The 21834-nt window shown below is 41.5% G+C and overlaps 1 protein-coding gene across 4 annotated transcripts in view; it reads left to right on the top strand.

Annotated features, from left to right (window-relative positions):
- Positions 1-413: 413 nt before the first annotated feature.
- LOC120977831 overlaps positions 414-21834 on the top strand; it is a 36132-nt gene continuing 14711 nt past the window's right edge. For 2 of the 4 annotated variants that reach the window (XM_040405963.1, XM_040405962.1), the window contains exons 1-11: positions 2805-2901; positions 4010-4145; positions 8536-8666; positions 8902-8990; positions 10559-10651; positions 11262-11369; positions 12338-12390; positions 12843-12982; positions 16242-16291; positions 16978-17070; positions 20156-20269. In XM_040405963.1, the coding sequence (XP_040261897.1) occupies positions 2843-2901; positions 4010-4145; positions 8536-8666; positions 8902-8990; positions 10559-10651; positions 11262-11369; positions 12338-12390; positions 12843-12982; positions 16242-16291; positions 16978-17070; positions 20156-20269 (1066 nt within the window). In that variant the 5' untranslated portion in view covers positions 2805-2842. Of the gene's footprint in view, positions 440-2804; positions 2902-3611; positions 3680-4009; positions 4146-8535; positions 8667-8901; positions 8991-10558; positions 10652-11261; positions 11370-12337; positions 12391-12842; positions 12983-16241; positions 16292-16977; positions 17071-20155; positions 20270-21834 lie in introns of those variants that run through there. The other 2 variants (XM_040405965.1, XM_040405964.1) reach the window with 2 other exon arrangements.

The following is a 21834-nucleotide window of genomic DNA, read 5'->3' on the forward strand; positions in this document are numbered from 1 at the left end:
GGTGCTGTACAAAATAAGAATAGATCGGTCAACAGTAGCTTGTTGACAGTTTCCAGGTAGCAACATGAAATAAAAAATTGTACTAAAAAAGAAACAAATAGAAAAATAGCAATGCAAACTTTTCGCTGTAGTATCTGTGGTTATGCTATATTCTCCATCTCATATGAATGTAGCAGACCCTAAATCACTGTAAATATTTCGAAACAGCCTGAATAAACAGAAGGTCTGGACGCAACCTACTGTAAATACAACTATGGACACCGTGTGATCTCAGCTGTTGACCCCCGGGTCAATGTAAAAAGCCTCATGTGCATATTCCACTCCGTCTATGTCCTGGTAGGAAGAAACTTCAAAGTTACTACACCTAAGATCTAGATACAGGATACTGGAGTTAATGTGATGCTAGGGATGGAGCTGTGACAACCTCCATGCAACAAAGGTTGTCACCCCATATAACATAATATATTACTGATATTGTCATCTGATAGAGCTAGTTAAAATGTAACATGGGCGCTCAGGTTGTGTGAGGGTAAATTAAACAACAACCAGCGTAGGAGTTATGTTCAATGTTGTTTTAATTTGTCCCAAGACTCTTACATTCTGGCTCGAGTTTCATTTCAGAATTATTGAACACATGGCCGGTTCTACCTGCTTTAAAAAATATAAATTTATTATAAAAACAATACATTCAACATTCATGTAGTGAAATAAAAACAAATTCATAAAATAAAACCAATTCATATGGCTTGTGCGCACTTTTTGCATTCGCGCGTATTGGTAATCACAGTCCCTCTTTTCCTGTTGCGGAGCTCACGCAAAGCAGGAGTAGTATAGCGGTGTTATGTAGGAGACAAGTACGTGTCTTGCACTGTATATTTATGCAGTGATAGGCCTCATGCACACGACCGTTTTATTCCGTGTCCGTTGTTCCGTTATTTTGTTGTTCGTGATTTTCTGAGGACCTATTGACTTTCAATGGGTCCGTTGAAAACTCGGCTAATGCACCGTTTGTCATCCGCGTCCGTGTTCCGTGGTTCCAGTCCGTCAAAAAAATATAACCTGTCCTATTTTTTTCACGGAAAACGGCTCGCGGACCCATTCAAGTCAAAACGCGGAGGCACACAAGATTGTCATCCGCGTCCGCGCGTCCGTGTCCGTTTTTTTCCCATCATTTGCATGGCAAACTTGACTTGGACTTTTTTTTACTTTCCTTCATGTCTGGTGATCCTCCAAAAATAAAGGAAGACACGCGGAAACAAAAACGGATCACTGAAAAACTGAACCCCATTTTGCGGAACGGAACACAACAACGGTCGTGTGCATGAGGCCATAGTCCGTTGTTGCTGGTCCCTTATATTGCAATATGCCTATATCAGCAGGTGGATATGTTTAGCGCTTCAATTCTGCGCCATATTGGTCTTTTATTTTATGCCTTTTGTATTGATGTTTTTATGTTACCCTTTGTTAGCGTTGTCCATCGAATATAACATATAGGACACACTTGGGTTAGTTTGTTGCTTACCCTTTTCCTGGTGTGTTTAATCAATGTATTGGGTACTATATGTCATATTCGATGGACAACAGTAACAAAGGGTACCATAAAAACATTGATACAAAAGGCAATAAATAAATAAAAGACCAATATGGCGCAGAATTGAAGCGCTAAACATATCCACCTGCTGATTATACGCATATTGCAATATAAGGGATCAGCAACAACAGACTATCACTGCATAAATATACAGTGCAAGACACGTACTTGTCTCCTACATAACACCGCTATACTATTCCTGCTATACATAACACCGCTATACTATTCCTGCTTTGCGCGAGCTCCGCAACAGGAAAAGAGGGACTGTGATTACCATTATCGCAGTGTATGAATACACGCGAATACAAAAAGTGCGCACAAGCTATATGAATTGGTTTTATTTTATGAATTCGTTTTTATTTCACTACATAAATGTTGAATGTATTGGTTTTAGAATAAATTTATATTTTTTAAAGAAGGTAGAACCGGTCATGTGTTCAATATTTTATAATTACAGCTGAGTGGTTTCAGCTGGGCCGTCTTATATTTCGGTGAGCAATCCAAACTCATCTATTATTGTTCATTTTAGAATTACAATGTTAGATGCTTAACCACACCTTTTAACCCTAATTCTACTGGAAAGTGCAGATCTGTCCTAGATGTAATGTAACCTGAGATGTGTGGCACACAAGGATCTGCTTTAAAAAAAAAACTTATGTTTGCTTAGTGCTGGAATGGTCCACTAGAGTACCGGAGGATCCTCCAGTGGGCCCAGGCTCTCATACTATAGTGGGCCCCAAAGGTCCAGGAGAAAAATCCCATTAGAAGTTGCCTTTGGAGCCAGTCACTTGCTACTGGGGTCTATTTCTTTGATTAAAAACATTTAATCAGACATTATTTCCTCTGGTGGGCCTAAGGAACTCCAGTCCGACACTGGTGGCGGTGATAGGAATTGCAGATTGACAAGAGTTTTGCTAGCATAAAGCTATATTGTATTGAATTCGTTTTGTTTTCTGGTTTCATAATGATTTTTTTAAATACCTAAACACTGAATACTTTTGCCCCATATACCAGTTTTTCATGCTAGCACTTTCCATCCCCTTTTGTCAGCATCAATGCCTCCTGGCAGTATGTTTACAAAAAGAACTTCCTGTTTTCAGAGGCTTCCTGCTGTGTTTGCTAACCAATCCCAGCATGCTTAGCTCTGTAATGTTTCACCGGGCTTGCTCCGCCATTGAGAGGGGATAACTACTACAGATGGAATTGTGTGACAGGAGGAGCAAGTCCAGATAAAAAGTTACAGAGCACAGCATGCTGGGATTGATTAGCAAACAACAGCAGGAAGCTGATGAAAACAGAAAGTTGTGCAGGTAAATACGGGAAGGAACTTGCTGACATGAAAAATAGGTATATGGAGGGGGTAAATCTGTAGTGTTTGGGGCACTCTAGGTACATTAAAAAATATTATTGAAATGGAGAACACCTTTAACCAAATTTGAGCAATGGTAAAGATGAACACATCTGTGTTGGCTTCAGTGGCACCATGTAGGCATCTAGGGGCAAGCTTGTCTACACACAAACAATTGTCTATATTGGTTGCTCGAAAAGTGTTATGGTTAAAAGAAATCACAACCATGGTCTAAACGGTATACTCTCCATGGTAGACAGGGCTGGTAGAGATGAGACAACAGGCCTTCTACTGACTGGAAGTGACATCACTGGTTTCCAAAAGACAATGTAGACAGAGGCATACATAGAAGAGACAAATCTCCAAAGTAAAGATCTAAATTGCCACCCAAAACACATCATTTGTATAGCCTGTGGATCAAGCCCCCACCCTTTTGCTGGCTATAAAGGATTTAATCTTTAAATGGGAGGTATGTGCAACCAGGACTGGAACCTCTCTCCATTAGCCCCACAGCCTCCTGTCTTTACGGTATTTATGCTCTTGAAAGTTGTATGTAAAATAAACACAATGATGCGAGTCCCATGGAGGTCCTGTTGTGAAGGACCACCTTATGACCACTCTTCTTTGTCATGATTCTTCACATGATTTCCCCTCTCCACCAGCTATGCCTATTAGCAAACAGGACAGATGGAAACAGCTCCAAGGGTCACACCACCCTTTCCTCCTGCAGGAGTTAGGAAGTAAGGAGAGAGAACCTTTCCTATCACTAGGGTGCAACTGCAAGAACCAGTAAGATAGACTTCTTTTTGACGTGCTGTTCTATGTATATGACACAGCTAAAGCAATACTTTTTGTATAGTATGAATAGTGAAAACTATGCAATGCCAGGGTTAAGTATTTTATCTTCCTGATTGCAAGACCTGTGTCAATATTAAGTTTGTATGAATTGTACTTTGTTTCCTCATCTCTGTGAGACCTCCGATCGTTGACCCCTGGTAATGGGAGCTGTTTTTTTTTTTTTTCTGTTGAGTAATTATACAGTTATATTATGACCTGTTCTTGGAAAATAGGTTCCTTTCTCATTCATCTCGTAAAACCATGAGGATCACCACCACACTCCGACTGATCGTTTGTCTCTTTGTAACATGTGCGCGATCCTCAGATTCTTGCGTGGAGCTAAAGGGTTTAACCATCGATTTCAGCCAGGTAAGTTGTCCGAATAGAAGACTTCTCAATTGTTATGTTCTTCCCTTCTTCTAAAGGGTAAACAACCGCTTCTCCAGTAACACCGTACAGACCTCTCCTTCTTGTTATATTGACAGTTCTTAAACTGGTAATGATGATACAGGGGAATTCAGGTGCACCAAATGGAGCACCCCGGCCCATGGTGCACCAAAAGCATTATTTGCATAAATAGACGCATTTCTTATGATTAAAAGACCAGATTTTCACAAGAAAAGTATTGCTATGTTTTGTGAAAGGTTAACTATTTGATCATCAATTGAAAATTCACCACCCCGAATAGAAACATAGAAACATAGAATGTGTCGGCAGATAAGAACCATTTGGCCCATCTAGTCTGCCCAATATACTGAATACTATGAATAGCCCTTGGCCCTATCTTATATGAAGGATGGCCTTATGCCTATCCCATGCATGCTTAAACTCCTTCACTGTATTTGCAGCTACCACTTCTGCAGGAAGGCTATTCCATGCATCCACTACTCTCTCAGTAAAGTAATACTTCCTTATATTACTTTTAAACCTTTGCCCCTCTAATTTAAAACTATGTCCTCTTGTAGCAGTTTTTCTTCTTTTAAATATTCTCTCCTCTTTTACATTGTTGATTCCCTTTATGTATTTAAAAGTTTCTATCATATCCCCTCTGTCTCGTCTTTCTTCCAAGCTATACATGTTAAGGTCCTTTAATCTTTCCTGGTAAGTTTTATCCTGCAATCCATGTACCAGTTTAGTAGCTCTTCTCTGAACTCTCTCTAGAGTATCTATATCCTTCTGGAGATATGGCCTCCAGTACTGAGCACAATACTCCAAATGAGGTCTCACTAGTGCTCTGTAGAGCGGCATGAGCGCCTCCCTCTGTCTACTGGTAATGCCTCTCCCTATACACCCAAGCATTCTGCTAGCATTTCCTGCTGCTCTATGACATTGTCTGCCTACCTTTAAAGGGACTCTGTCACCACTTTCTAACCCCCCCTTTTCAAAGTATTGTTATCTGCATGGCGCCCCTGTGATTATAAATGTGTTGTTAGAAGTTAAATTCGCCGTCTCCTTTTGATAAAAAGAGCTTTTATCTAACCTGTCAATCTTCTTGATAAGGTGCCCAGGGCGTTTCTTTTCGTCTCAATCTGCCGCCCGCCGCCGCCACCGTTGGTACCCAGCTCCTCCCCTCATGCTTTCAGCGCCGCCTGAATGTAATCAAATACGCCTCCGGCTCTCTCTCAGTGCCCCCTCCTCCTTTTCAAAGATCCCGCGCGTGCGCACAGGGCTGTGCCTGATGCGCCCGTGCGGACATTTACAATCAGCCTCATTGAGCGAAGTGCGCATGCGCGCACTTCGCTCAACCTCCTCATCAGACGAGCACTGCAGCCGGCTGGCTGCAGTGCTCGTCTGATGAGGAGGTTGAGCGAAGTGCGCGCATGCGCACTTCGCTCAATGAGGCTGATTGTAAATGTCCGCACGGGCGCATCAGGCACAGCCCTGTGCGCACGCGCGGGATCTTTGAAAAGGAGGAGGGGGCACTGAGAGAGAGCCGGAGGCGTATTTGATTACATTCAGGCGGCGCTGAAAGCATGAGGGGAGGAGCTGGGTACCAACGGTGGCGGCGGCGGGCGGCAGATTGAGACGAAAAGAAACGCCCTGGGCACCTTATCAAGAAGATTGACAGGTTAGATAAAAGCTCTTTTTATCAAAAGGAGACGGCGAATTTAACTTCTAACAACACATTTATAATCACAGGGGCGCCATGCAGATAACAATACTTTGAAAAGGGGGGGTTAGAAAGTGGTGACAGAGTCCCTTTAAGTTTTCTGAAATAATGACCCCTAAATCCCTTTCCTCAGATACTGAGGTTAGGACTGTATCACTGATTTTATATTCTGCTCTTAGGTTTTTACGCCCCAGGTGCATTATCTTGCACTTATCAACATTAAATTTTAGTTGCCAGATTTTTGACCATTCCTCTAGTTTTCCTAAATCCTTTTCCATTTGGTGTATCCCTCCAGGAACATCAAACCTGTTACAAATCTTTGTGTCATCAGCAAAAAGACACACCTTACCATCGAGGCCTTCTGCAATTCCGCTGATAAAGATATTAAACAATATGGGTCCCAGAACAGATCCCTGAGGTACCCCACTGGTAACAAGACCTTGGTCTGAATATACTCCATTGACTACAACCCTCTGTTGTCTGTCCCTCAGCCACTGCCTAATCCATTCAACAATATGGGAGTCCAAGCCCAAAGACTGCAATTTATTGATAAGCCTTCTATGTGGGACAGTATCAAAAGCCTTACTAAAGTCTAGATAAGCGATGTCTACTGCACCTCCGCCATCTATTATTTTAGTCACCCAATCAAATAAAATAAATAAGATTAGTTTGACATGATCTCCCTGAAGTAAACCCATGCTGTTTTTCATCTTTCAATCCATGGGATTTTAGATGTTCCACAATCCTCTCCTTAAGTATGGTTTCCATTAATTTCTCCACTATTAATGTCAGGCTTACTGGCCTATAGTTGCCCGATTCCTCCCTACTACCTTTCTTGTGAATGGGCACAACATTTGCTAATTTCCAATCTTCTGGGACGACTCCTGTTGCCAGTGATTAGTTAAATAAATCTGTTAATGGTTTTGCTAGTTCACCGCTAAGCACTTTAATTAGCTTTGGGTGTATCCCATCAGGCCCCTGTGACTTATTTGTATTAATTTTAGACAGCTGACTTAGAACTTCTTCCTCTGTAAAGACACATGCATCAAAAGATTCATTATCTTCCTTCCTAACTGAGGTCCTTTTCCTTCATTTTCCTTTGTAAAAACTGAACAGAAGTGATCATTGAGGCAGTCAGCTAGTTCTTTATCTTCTTCCATATACCTTCCTTCTTTTGTTTTTAATTTGTTAATTCCTTGTTTTAGTTTCCTTTTTTCATTTATGTATCTGAAGAAGGTCTTATCTCCTTTTTTCACTGACTGAGCTAATTTTTCTTCTGCCTGTGCTTTAGAAGCTCTTATAACTTGTTTGGCCTCTCTCTGCCTAATCTTATAAATTTCCCTGTCATCCTCTTTTTTTTTTATAATTACTAAATGCTATCTTTTTGTTTTTAATGATTTTGGCAACTTCTACTGAGTACCACAGTGGTCTCTTCCCTTTTTTTACTTTTACTGACAAGCCTAATGCAATTATCTGTTGCCTTCAATAGTGCCACTTTTAAGTAGTTCCATTTCTCCTGGACTCCATTGAAACAGTTCCAATCTGATAGGGACTCATATATCACTAATCTAATTTTAGAAAAGTCAGTTTTTTGTGTGGGGTGACTCACTCACTGTGCTTATAGTAAACCACACTGACTGGTGATCACTAGATCCAAAGCTTTCCCCTACAGTAATATCAGATACCAAATTCCCATTTGTGAATACTAAATCTAAAATGGCCTCCTTCCGGGTTGGCTCCTCAACTACTTACTGTAGAGATAATCCCAGAATTTTACCCTGACCTCCCAACCTAATGCTGACTACTTTGCTTCTTTATTGTTGGTGTCACCATATAACCAGTTGACTTCACCCAAGTTCATAGGGTATGTTTACACAGTGCTTTTTCACGTGGATTTCAGAGCTTATTCTGAAATGCGCATCCCATTGTTTTAAATGGAAATCCGCATTGCCTTTTGTACACTTAGATTTGAAATTAATGTCAAGTGACATTTCCCATATTGACACAGTGTGGAGACCACGGTGGAAAACCACATGAGGATTGAATGGAATTGGTCCATGCACAGATCCGTAGCAGTTCAAATAGAAAAATCCGCAGATTTCTACTGCATCTGATCTCTAGATTTTTTAACATGACAGATTGCACTCAACCTACTATGACCCTACACAAGGAAAAGAGAACTTGGGGTAAGATAGGACTAGGGCTCAGGGGAAGGTAGTCAGCAGCATCCCAGTTTACTGTTGTAGACTATGGGGGTAATTTATTAAGATTGCCGTTTTAGACGCCAGTCTTAATAAAGCCCTGCACTAGCAGTGGATCCGCCAAAGTTATGTAGAGGCACCAGTAAATGGTGCTATTCACACCCCCACTTTTCTGCATGGACTGAGGGTCTGTGTGTAGAAACTCAGGAAATGCAATATTTTAGTACATGTCTCACAGAACACAGAACTGCAGACCACTGGAGATGATGGTTTCTTGTGGTCACCAAGTCAGTATTCTACATGAATAAATTGACCTGCAGCACTGGCATATCAAAAATGATGCATGTTTTGTGGAGCTAAAAGGTTTTTAATGTCATTACATTATCGATTATCGTTATTACAGACACGTGATTCCTGACATAGAGTTTTCTACGTCTTTTCTCTACAGATCAATGGCCTGTGGAACATGAAAGCCATAGCATCCCAGGAAACGTTGATGGCTCTAAATGATATACATTATTCCTATGCCAAAATATCTCTTGCAGAAAAGGAGGGAACAATAACAGAATTCTCTAATCCGTAAGTTCATGTCAGAATTCCATGTATTGGAGTATTGAAAATTCTTTAATTGGGTAGAGTCATTGTCCCTCATAGCTTAAGAGGATATCCATTATTTTTTGGTTGGAGTCCTCGTAATAAGTTTTTATGTTATCTGTCTTTTATAACCTTTGAAATGCTGAGGTAGAGATTATTATCATATGTGATTTTGAGACCTTGTATAATTTACAAATGATCTTTTCCTTAACGTTCACAGCCTGAAGAGTACCAACCGTGGACCCATTAGTTTTCAGAGGGTGTATGACGAGAAGGAGACTCTGGCTTACAAAAACGTTGCTCAGAATGGTAAAATAACTGCATGCTACAAAACTATAACTTTGGTGGTAAGCCTTCACAAGTTTCAGGACCAAGTCATAGTTCAAAAACCGCCAGTGTAAAGGGGTTGTCCAGGATAAAAACAACATGGCTGCCTTCTCCTGCCCAAAGTTTGTGTGTGGAATTGAAGATAAGCTCCATTTAGTTCAATTGAGCTGAACTGCAATCCTAGACACAACCCATGGACAGTTGTTGAGCTGTTTTTGGAAGAAAGCAGCACAATGGAAGCCAGTCATCTCAGATATTCTTACCCATGAAGGTAGATGGACCAAGTCAACTGATCACAGAATATGACCCCAGAAAACTGCACTGCAATCTGCAACAGATATACGCCAAAAAGTGGTGTATTCTGTTCGTAATTACTCCTTCAGTTCCTACTGGCCAAGACAGGGTGGCTTGTTGGCATACCGTGGCCCCCTTAGCGCCTAACACTTTGGGCACGTGCCTCTTTCTTGGCATAGTGAATCTAAGAAATGGTGAACTCTCCTGAGCAATAGCAACAACAACATGGCCATCATTATATAGTAGCTCCTGCAAAGGTTGTCGCCAAGTTGTCCTGACCTTTAAATCTGTCTAGTTAAGGGCTCTTTCACACTTGCGTTCTTTTCTCCCGGCATAGAGTTCCGTCGTCGGGGCTCTATGCCGGAAGAATCCTGATCAGTTTTATCCTAATGCATTCTGAATGGAGAGAAATCCGTTCAGGATGCATCAGGATGTCTTCAGTTCCGGACAGGAACGTTTTTTGGTCGGAGAAAATACCGCAGCATGCTGTGCTTTTTGCTCCGGCCAAAAATCCTGAACTTGCCGCAAGGCCGGATCCGGAATAAATGCCCATTGAAAGGCATTAATCCGGATCCGGCCTTAAGCTAAACGTCATTTCGGCGCATTGCCGGATCCGACGTTTAGCTTTTTCTGAATGGTTACCATGGCTGCAAGGACGCTAAAGTCCTGGCAGCCATGGTAAAGTGTAGTGGGGAGCGGGGGAGCAGTATACTTACCGTCCGTGCGGCTCCCCGGGCGCTCCAGAGTGACGTCAGGGCGCCCCACGCGCATGGGTGACGTGATCACATGGATCACGTCATCCATGCGCATGGGGCGCTCTGACGTCATTCTGTGGCGCCCCGGGAGCCGCACGGACGGTAAGTACACTCCCCACTACTACTATAGCAGCCAGGACTTTAATAGCGTCCTGGCTGCCATAGTAACACTGAACGCATTTTGAAGATGGATCCGTCTTCAAATGCTTTTTTCCGGATCCGGCGGGCACCTCCGGCAAATGGAGTGCACGACGGATCCGGACAACGCAAGTGTGAAAGAATCCTAAGCCATTATATCAAAGAAGGATGTATCATTAGCAGACTTACTGTTTAGACACCCCTACATGAGAAATATAGCCTGTATAGTGCTTGTCATCCAGCTTTGTCAAAACTATAAATTAGAACTGGACAGAAGACAATTGTTCTAATATTCGACTATAATATCATGGCAAAGTGGTTGAAGAGGTCTAAGTGTGACATGTTCATTTCTCTTTCATCCAGAACCTTGGTTGTTGAAATTTTTTCAAGTTCACCCCAATGTTTTAATCGTAAACCGTCAATCAAATGAAGTCATTAAAACATCAGCCTTATACGGTGAGTCATGTGTATGGAATCAGGCCCTGATTATGGTTTTGTCTGATTTCTCAGTGCTTCACACTAGTGCCTCTTACCCCCATGGGTCAGCTGTCACTTGAACATAGACTACTCCAATATGTAGTGGCCAAGTAGTCCCTCTGCAGCAAAGTCCCTGTACACGGGTAAAAGGAGCAGCCATGGGAGTAGCCACAATCCAAATCTGTTCAAGTGGCATGGCGGATCCACACCCGTATCTTAAAGGCTATGTACACCTTTCTTTTTTATGATTGCATTTTGCTCATTTGGGGCCAAAAATCATTTTTCCAGTTGGTCTTTATTTAAAAATATCGACAAGTTCTGTCACAAAGGGTTAACTGTTTGTCTAGCTGCATGAATCATGCATTTTACTTTCACTTGGTGCCGTTTATTTAAGCCACATTCTTATCAGTAAGATGTCAAAGATCAGAGATAAGGAGTCTGTCAGCTCCCCAACTGATGGGGCAGAGAGAAAATTCAGAGTAATTATTCTTTTTTTATTTTTAACAAACATTACGTTACATGATAACATTTTGGCAAGTACTGATACTGGAGTTCCAAGATGACTAGTCTGACTGATTTCTACTCGTAGTGAGATCATCATCATCATATCCAGAATCAGAGGTGGAAAATTTCAAAGAATGGATCAAATGCAAGGAGTTCGCCTTTCTTAAAGAGTTCAACATCGATGTTGATCATGGTAAGAAAAATTATATCATTGACCTCTGCGATTGTGATGGGACAATTAGATTTTATTTCAACTATTGTACTGTACGTACATTGTCAACATTTTTCATGGGTCATCATGGTGATGGGCCACCAATAATAAGCTGATCAGAATTAGTCCTAATGCTAAGATTCCAGCAATTAGCAGTTATCTGTGGAAGAATCTGGCAGTATGCGTTGATTTTAGCCTGAGCGCCACCTCGGGAGAAATGTAGTATTACATAGCTTCCATACATATCAATAAGCCATCTATGTAATGCACAGTTGTGCTAGGTCCTCCATAGTGACAGATGTTGTTTGTAGACACTCTCTGTGTAAATACTGTTAGAGGAAATGTACTCTGTCTAGAAGCATTTATAACCAGTACAGGCAGCATGAAGATATAATAATGAGATAACAGCGAAGGTTCAGGTTGTTTTTAACTACTTTTCGGTATGTCTTGAGTTGATATCATTAGTGATGGCCCATAAGAGAGGATTATTAGTGGCAAAGGCATAACTTGGGGGAGTCTGGTAGAGTACACGTATCTAGGGGGAGCTGGTGTGGAATGTGTCCTGGGTAATGTCAAAAGTCAAAATAGGGACATTTAAGCTCTATCCCAAGAACAGCATAAAACACTGCCACTCTTTTTGTGGCCGGTTTTCCAGATTGTACTGGTAAACTTGGAACTGTTGCCAAGTGTGGTACTGGGTGCCAAGTGTATCATCAACAGGTCACCCTGCCTTTGCCAAAGGTATACAGGACTTGGACAGCTAACAAGGTGAAGGAAAGTTTGTACTGTACATCATCACAGGGTTGGTTGTGACATTGTCAGAAGCTCATACCCATAAGGTGGAAGATCTGAGCAAAAGATCTAAGGAATCAAAGTCAGTAATTTATGGAATATTAAATTATTCCACTAGGTGTCAACTAACACTTTACTATAATGTTTATTCTTTTTAGCACAGAAATGTTATGGAATTTTTGAAGAAAGTACATCTCTGGAGGCAACTGAGGTTCGTATCTATATGTGGTTTAAAAATGTAGAACAGCTTGATTCTATCAATCCACCATTCATATAATCCAGAAATTTTGGTAAACTAATAATAATGAGATTAATACAATAATTTAACATATCAACGTAGGTTTATTCAGGGTAAAGGGATACCTATAAGTACTGCATAGAGACCTTGTCTTCCTGGACTCTCATGAATTTTATTTGTGGAGAGTTAAGCAAAGTTAGTCTATAAAAGGTAGTTTTCTGACGAGTCACACAGGTGGCATATACACAAAATATAAGGAGCCAAGGAAACAGCTCTGCTTGCTTGGTTTTTCTGTAACTCCCCATAGACTTTGCTGGACATTGCCAAGGTGGTGGCAATGAGGGACATGGGATTCCCTTACATCACCCTGTGTTAGGCCACATAGACAATAATGATCTTAACCACTACTCTCTCCATTTCTGTAGGAGAAACTTAGTTCTTGGCATCTTGTGGCTAAGTCTTCCACTTTCATGGACCAACATTATAATTTGAGAATCCTGTACACAGCCCGGCTGGAGATCAGTGAAGAAGAAGGAGACCATACTTTCAAGGAGATCATTACAGCGTGAGTTCTACCTTAATTTCTCAGTCACTGTGTTGGTACATTTTATAGATTCACCCCAATTTTTCTTCTTTATCTCACTATAAACCTCAATATTCTCAAAGACTGAAGTTCTCCGTGGTTATATATTTTTCCACTATGGTTAGCCATTTTCAAAAGTACAGTATGTAGAACCACCTGTGGTCAAGTGGTTACCAGCGTCAGACTGGCCCACCAGAGGATCTTCTGGTGGGCCCTGTGTTCATACCCATAGTGGGCCCCAAAAGGTACAAGAGAAAAACATTTGGACCTGCCTTCAGAGCCAATCACCTGCCATTAGGGTTTATTTCTTGGATTCAAAATCTATTAGACTTCATCGATAACATAGGTCCCCAAGAAGAAGTCCTCTGGTGGACCCAAACAACCCCAATCCGACATTGCTGGTCACTCAAGCTGTATACAAGCTCGGACTGGTCCACAGGGGTACAGGTGAATCCCTCGGTGGGCCTCTGAGCAAGGTGGGCCCCTAGTCTCCCACTCCCTGCACAAGTGGCACATAACACAGTAGACTTACTGCACTACATACATATATTCACTGTACAGCACTTCAACCAGCCTATGTTCATATAAAAAAAACTTGATAGATTATTAAAGAAACTCCCCAGTTTATTATTATAGACGCAATCAGAGCTGAGATGACTTCTAGGTAAAGAGGAAAGCTAGACAGTATCCTCTTTTCTCCAGGACCTACCGTCTCAAAGTTTCTGCAGGGACCCCTATATTTAATCATCTGGTAGCATCTTGATGCTATGTGAGCAGGTAATATTTGAATGTATCCGTACGGTGAGCCCCCAAAATAAATTTTACTGGAGGGCCCTGGTCTACCCAGTCCTACACTGGCTGTATATACAGTACAGACCAAAAGTTTGGACACACCTTCTCATTCAAAGAGTTTTCTTTATTTTCATGACTATGAAGGCATCAAAACTATGAATTAACACATGTGGAATTATATACATAACAAACAAGTGTGAAACAACTGAAAATATGTCATATTCTAGGTTCTTCAAAGTAGCCACCTTTTGCTTTGATTACTGCTTTGCACACTCTTGGCATTCTCTTGATGAGCTTCAAGAGGTAGTCACCTGAAATGGTCTTCCAACAGTCTTGAAGGAGTTCCCAGAGATGCTTAGCACTTGGTGGCCCTTTTGCCTTCACTCTGCGGTCCAGCTCACCCCAAACCATCTCGATTGGGTTCAGGTCCGGTGACTGTGGAGGCCAGGTCATCTGGCACAGCACCCCATCACTCTCCTTCATGGTCAAATAGCCCTTACTTTCAAAGTTTTCCCAATTTTTCGGCTGACTGACTGACCTTCATTTCTTAAAGTAATGATGGCCACTCGTTTTTATTTACTTAGCTACTTTTTTCTTGCCATAATACAAATTCTAACAGTCTATTCAGTAGGACTATCAGCTGTGTATCCACCTGACTTCTCCTCAACGCAACTGATGGTCCCAACCCCATTTCTAAGGCAAGAAATCCCACTTATTAAACCTGAGAGGGCACACCTGTGAAGTGAAAACCTCTTGAAGCTCATCAAGAGAATGCCAAGAGTGTGCAAAGCAGTAATCAAAGCAAAAGGTGGCTACTTTGAAGAACCTAGAATATGACATATTTTCAGTTGTTTCACACTTGTTTGTTATGTATATAATTCCACATGTGTTAATTCATAGTTTTGATGCCTTCAGTGGGAATCTACAATTTTCATAGTCATGAAAATAAAGAAAACTCTTTGAATGAGAAGGTGTGTCCAAATTTTTTGTCTGTACTGTATATCTATACATTTTACTCTCTTCAATTTACCTCCTACTTTGTGAATGTTACCACCAGAGTCACACTCTAGCATGTTCTGTTGCATCTATACCAATGGTAACAATGTCCATATAATAGCTCACATGAACCCTGGGAGTTAACAATCCTGATTATATTATGGTTTACATCCAGTTCAATGGAGGATACAACAAACTTCTAAAAGTCTGAGAAACATGCTTAAAACAGAGATGACAATGCAGTGAGCCGGAGCGGGGTATGCACTCTGACGCCAAATTATGCAGTGGCTGGCTCAGGTGTAGGTGATATTCTATAGTTTTGTTCGTGATGCCAATTGCAGCATGCACAGGGTACAATCACAGGGCCCTCCAAGGTGTTATAATTCACACCCCAGGTTAAGAATGCCAGAGTGGTGTAATGTCTCTGTATGGTGGTTATAATGGTGTCAACGGTGTCTCCTACCTGGGTATGGCTGGACTCCTGGATCCTGGCTCACTTTCAATAAATTGAGTGTAGTGCTAGTAGGAGTAATAGAGGAATTTGCAGCAGAAATTGAGATCCAAACCTTGGGTGAAGTTCAGACTTGTCTTTACTGATTGTAACTTCCATCCAAGCAAGATACAGCTTTTGTCTTAGGTCCCAGCAGGTATTGGCAATGGTTGGCAGGAATTTATCTTCTGCTCTATCAACCTGGAGCTTGCAGGAAAGGACGTCTGCTTTGTAGCTCTATACTGTGGCAGGAATTTGGCTTCTGCACTATCTATCTACTGCTGTATGGGGACTGACTAGCTGAGGAGGAATATGGCTTCTCCTGGATCTCTGGACTTTACTCACAGTTATCTTCACAGGGTATGACTTCTTCCTGGAACTGGAGTTATCTGCTTGCTTCTGTCTTCCAGCTGATGCTGCAGGGCTCAAACTGGGGATGGGGATCAATGTCTCAGCCGAGACAAGATCCTGGGTTGGTTCCCTAAGCAGGGGGGCTCATGAAGACTAACACACAGCCTTCCCCAACAGGGGTGGCTGGCACACTAACTCTAACTTCCTTCTCCACCCATGAGGCAGGATGTGGGCACAGCCCACTCTTATCACAGAGGGGTGAGCTAAACTGGAATGAACTATTCCAGCCTAGATGTACTAAACTGAACTTAAGTCCTTGCCAGAACGTTGCTGCCACCTGCTGGTGAACATGAAAATTACAGCAATATATATTTAACAAGGTTTACAATGCACAGTTGTGAGGATATAATGTAAAATTACATGAGATGACAAGGTAAATGCTTTTAACAGATTGTAGCGGGGTAAAAGAGTTTAGTAACACAACTATGGGGTGTTACACCATATTAAAAAAACAAATCTCCAATTTTCATTTAGCAATACAAGTTTAGAGAAAAGTTAAGCTCTGTGGCTCATTCTCATAACTTTGCTTTGTCTCACTACTTTCTTCCTTAGGCCGAACGATAACATCATCTTAGAGCTGAAGTTTGGCAAGTCATTTCCAGGTACAGACTAAGATAGAGCTCTAATGTCTGAATTTGAATGCATGTGCAGCAAGTTCCCAAGGAGCCTGTGCAGAGGATGTGAGTGGTAGTGGCCCAATGTGCTCCCTCAGGCTGTCACTGCTTGGGGTTCGGTGTGGTGAAAAGGTAGTTTGAAGAATCAGGCCAGAAGTAAATAGGTTGGCACTAGGAAGCACTATATAGGTGTCCACTGTAGTATAGTTTGGCTTAGTGATGGCTTAGGTAGGTGGTGGTGTCTGACCTGTTGTCCCTCACCTTGCAGCAGTGTCTGCAAAGCTGTATTTTGTTGATCACTCTGCTGTCTTGTCACCCAGATGTTTTATTTAAGCTGAATTTGCTGGTCACTCTTTAGTGTTGGTCACACAGTAGAAGAATATCCAGTTTCTGAGTTTCTCTCTGGAGTGTTGGTCTCACATGAAAATAAGATATGGTTATTGGTAGTAGGAGCCCTTCATGTGCTTCCTCACTCCCCCACTATCAGAACAGGAACTTGTTCTCCCTTCTCCTAGTGAGACTGGAGCTCCCCCTCCTGGTAGGAAGCAGGACCAGCCCACTCCTACCTAGAGGGGAGGAACAGGGTGGTTAGCCCTCTTCGTGCCAACCTTTGCCAACCATTACCTCCCCCATGCTTCCATTTAAGTGACTGATTTTCTTAATTTTGTTGTTAGCTGGGGATATAATTTGTATGACCTTCAAAACTGGAGAGAATTTGCTGCTTCTGGTGATACAAACTAAAAGAGGAAGAACCCTATATCTCGCATGTGAGTATATGGCACTGACATACATACTATATATTTCAGACTATAAGTAGACTAATTATCTACAAACCGGATTCCAAAAAAGTTGGGACACTATACAAATCGTGAATAAAAACTGAATGCAATGATGTGGAGGTGCCAACTTCTAATATTTTATTCAGAATAGAACATAAATCACGGAACAAAAGTTTAAACTGAGAAAATGTACCATTTTAAGGGAAAAATATGTTGAATCTGAATTTCATGGTGTCAACAAATCCCCAAAAAGTTGGGACAAGGCCATTTTCACCACTGTGTGGCATCTCCCCTTCTTCTTACAACACTCAACAGACGTCTGAAGACCGAGGAGACCAGTTTCTCAAGTTTAGAAATAGGAATGCTCTCCCATTCTTGTCTAATACAGGCCTCTAACTGTTCAATCGTCTTGGGCCTTCTTTGTTGCACCTTCCTCTTTATGATGCGCCAAATGTTCTCTATAGGTGAAAGATCTGGACTGCAGACTGGCCATTTCAGTACCCGGATCCTTCTCCTACGCAGCCATGATGTTGTGATTGATGCAGAATGTGGTCTGGCATTATCTTGTTGAAAAATGCAGGGTCTTCCCTGAAAGAGATGACGTCTGGATGGGAGCATATGTTGTTCTAGAACCTAAATATATTTTTCTGCATTGATGGTGCCTTTCCAAACATGCAAGCTGCCCATGCCACACGCACTCATGCAACCCCATACCATCAGAGATGCAGGCTTCTGAACTGAGCATTGATAACAACTTGGGTTGTCCTTGTCCTCTTTGGTCCGGATGACATGGCGTCCCAGATTTCCAAAAAGAACTTTGAATCGTGACTCGTCTGACCACAGAACAGTCTTCCATTTTGCCACACTCCATTTTAAATTATCCCTGGCCCAGTGAAAACGCCTGAGCTTGTGGATCTTGCTTAGAAATGTCTTCTTCTTTGCACTGTAGAGTTTCAGCTGGCAACGGCGGATGGCACGGTGGATTGTGTTCACTGACAATGGTTTCTGGAAGTATTCCTGAGCCCATTCTGTGATTTCCTTTACAGTAGCATTCCTGTTTGTGGTGCAGTGTCGTTTAAGGGCCCGGAGATCACGGGCATCCAGTATGGTTTTACGGCCTTGACCCTTACGCACAGAGATTGTTCCAGATTCTCTGAATCTTCGGATGATGTTATGCACAGTTGATGATGATTTTTCGCTGGGTAACACCTTTCTGATATTGCTCCACTATCTTTCTGCGCAGCATTGTGGGAATTGGTGATCCTCTACCCATCTTGGCTTCTGAGAGACACTGCCACTCTGAGAAGCTCTTTTTATACCCAATCATGTTGCCAATTGACCTAATTAGTGTTAATTGGTCTTCCATGCTCAAATTTACTTTTTCCAGCCTCTTATTGCTACTTTTTTGGGATTTGTTGACACCGTGAAAATTGCAATCAACGTATTTTTCCTTTAAAATTATACATTTACTCGGATTAAACGTTTGATCTGTCATCTACGTTCTATTACAAATAAAATATTGACATTTGCCATCTCCACATCATTGCATTCAGTTTTTATTCACAATTTGTTTAGTGTCCCAACTTTTTTGGAATCCGGTTTGTAGACAATATTCTGTATTACAGGGCCCTTTCATGACATTGGTTAACTTAACCAACCACTGTCAATTTTATGTGCAATACCATACATACCTGACCACATGGTGTGTTATTAAAGAAAAATACTCAATGTCAGTGCATTCTTGAGCGCAATGCATTTTTTCAGGCACCTGTAGTTCAAGAATCTAGAGCTCCATCTAGAGGTAGAAAAAAAACAAATACAATGTAATTACCGTATGTCCATGGGCCAAATGAAGGTCCTTGGACGTCTCAGACAGCCATAGTGCTAAAATCATGCTCAAATATCAAAATGCATAAACAGTACCACTATACATTGCCCAGGGTTGGACTGTCCCACCAGAATCCCAGAGGTTTCTCTTGAACATTCAATCTCTGACACAAAAATAGGCCTCTAAACTAACAGGTACCATAGGTCTACCAGGAGACAACCCCACTTGGATGTCATTTTGGACACAGTCACCTGCATTTAGAGTCTATTTCAAATAGGATGATACACGCTCAATCTTAATGATGATTTGTCCTGTGTGTAAAATATTATAATAATATAATGGAGAAGGGGTTGGCCAATTACAATGACATTTCTCAAAATGACATAAACAGTCCTGTATTTCCACCAGCCTAGTCTACTGGTCATAATGGAAGCTTTATTTGCATTTTAAGGGTATTATTGACTTTTTGTATTTTTCCTGCTAAACAAAGGTACAATCATAGATGTATAAATGGAAATCCCCATATATTTACCTTCTTTCTGGGTCACAGTGGTCGGTCACGTGGTTTATATACAGCATCCGCTCACAGCAGCGCGTGCGGTATTTAGAGGAGCTGGAGATAAAGCTGAGGCTGTGAGGTCAGTAAGAATACTGAAACTCCCATCATCTGTGTCACAGTCTCTATAAATGAGTTAGTCAAGCTAATATCTAATAGAATTTTTATGTCCACTGATAATTGACCTTCTCTTTAGCTTTTTAGTTTTTTTTTTCCAGTTTTTAAGTCAACACATTTAGCATACAGGGGAATATACAGGTCATGTTTGGGGGGTTCCCAATACTATGCTTCTTTCATAACAGAAAATATAGTTTCCCTTTCCTGTCTGTATGTGCTCTGTAAATGTTCAATAACCTAAACGGAAGACAGGGAGGGGGAGGAGGGGGATGCAACTGCAATCTCTCTTTCTCAGGGAAGCAGCAGGATGGAGACATCAAAGCAGACAGATGTAAAATCACATCAGCATGGAGATAGATAATGTGTATGTTCAGAGCCAAAAAGAGTCACAGAAAAATACCCAAATGTGCATAATCAATACAACGGTTCTAGATGAAAAACCGGTATACATCTACGTTACTGTGTAAAGCCAACAGAGCCTATGGGCTTGGCATATGAGTCAGAGCCAACGAGTGGATATGAGCTGTTAGAGACCACTACAATAGCTGAATGCTCTTTACTTTTAATTGCAGCCAGGACACCAACCGTAAGAAAATCTGTTATCGAGAAATTCATGACCCAGACTCTGTGCATTGAGAATAAATATAGTTACTTCATACCAGGGAGTATCAGGAAAGATGATGATGGTAAGAACGGGATTGAGTTATTTTGTCTGAAATATTTATATGGCAAATTCTGAAACCAGCAGCCAATATTTTTCAGTTCTAGCATGATTCAACATACAGGAAGAGACATGGAGGCAGTACTATCTGTACCTACATCATTTATAGTGGGTGTTAAGGAGACACATATCTGTACCTATGTCATTTACAGGAATAAACTGGAAGTGCTGTAGGACCAGTAATTACATAATTTACAGGGAAATACACAGAGGCAGTAATATTCGGGTGTTGCTATCTTTCATAGCACTGTCTCTTCCTATAAATAATGTTATATATACTGACATCATTTACAGGAAGAGACCAAGATGCAGCACTATCTGCGATAGCATAGCTTATAGGAAGAGACCCAGATATAGCATCGTCTGTGATTACATAATTTGCTAGGACAGAGCAGAAAGCAACACAATCTGTGATGACATACTTTGCAGGGAGAGACCAGGGTGCAGAGTGATTACATAATTTACAGGGAGAGACCAGGGCGCAGCACTATCAGTGATTACATAATTTACAGGGAGAGACCAGGGTGCAGCACTATCAGTGAATACATAATTTACAGGGAGAGACCAGGGTGCAGCACTATCAGTGAATACATAATTTACAGGGAGAGACCGGGGTGCAGCACTATCAGTGATTACATCATTTGCCAAAAGAATCTAGTATTTAGCACTATCTGTGATGACATAACTTGCAGGGAGAGACCAGGATGCAGCACTATCTGTAATGACATAATTTACAGGTAGAGACCGGGAGATAGTACTATCTGTGATGACATAACTTGCAGGGAGAGACCAGGATGCAAGACTATCTGTGATAACATAATTTACATGGAGAGACCAGAAAGCAGCACTTTCCATGATGACATAATTTATAGGGAGAGACCAGGATACCGGCGGTATCCTGGTCTCTCCCTATAAATTATGTCATCATGGAAAGTGCTGCTTTCTGGTCTCTCCATGTAAATTATGTTATCACAGATAGTCTTGCATCCTGGTCTCTCCCTGCAAGTTATGTCATCACAGATAGTACTATCTCCCGGTCTCTACCTGTAAATTATGTCATTACAGATAGTGCTGCATCCTGGTCTCTCCCAGCAAATTATGTCATCGCAGATAGTGCTGTATCCTGGATTCGTATGGTAAATTATGTAATCAGAGATAGTGCGGTATCATACCGCACTATCTCTGATTACATAATTTACCATACGAATCCAGGATACAGCACTATCTGCAATGACATAATTTGCTGGGAGAGACCAGGATGCAGCACTATCTGTGATGACATAATTTACAGGGAGAGACCAGGATGCAGCACTATCTGTGATGACATAATTTACAAGGAGAGACCAGGATGCAGCACTATCTGTGATTATATAATTTACAGAGTAAGGCAAGGAGCAATACTATGTGTGTATACACCATTCACATGCAGACATAGATGAAGTACTGTCTGTACCTACTTAGGTTAGAAGGAGAGATAGTCAGGCAGTACTATCTGTTCCATATGTGTAATATGGATTGTAATGGGAAGTT

This window comes from Bufo bufo, chromosome 8 (genome assembly GCF_905171765.1).
Source record: "Bufo bufo chromosome 8, aBufBuf1.1, whole genome shotgun sequence".
NCBI lineage: Eukaryota > Metazoa > Chordata > Amphibia > Anura > Bufonidae > Bufo > Bufo bufo.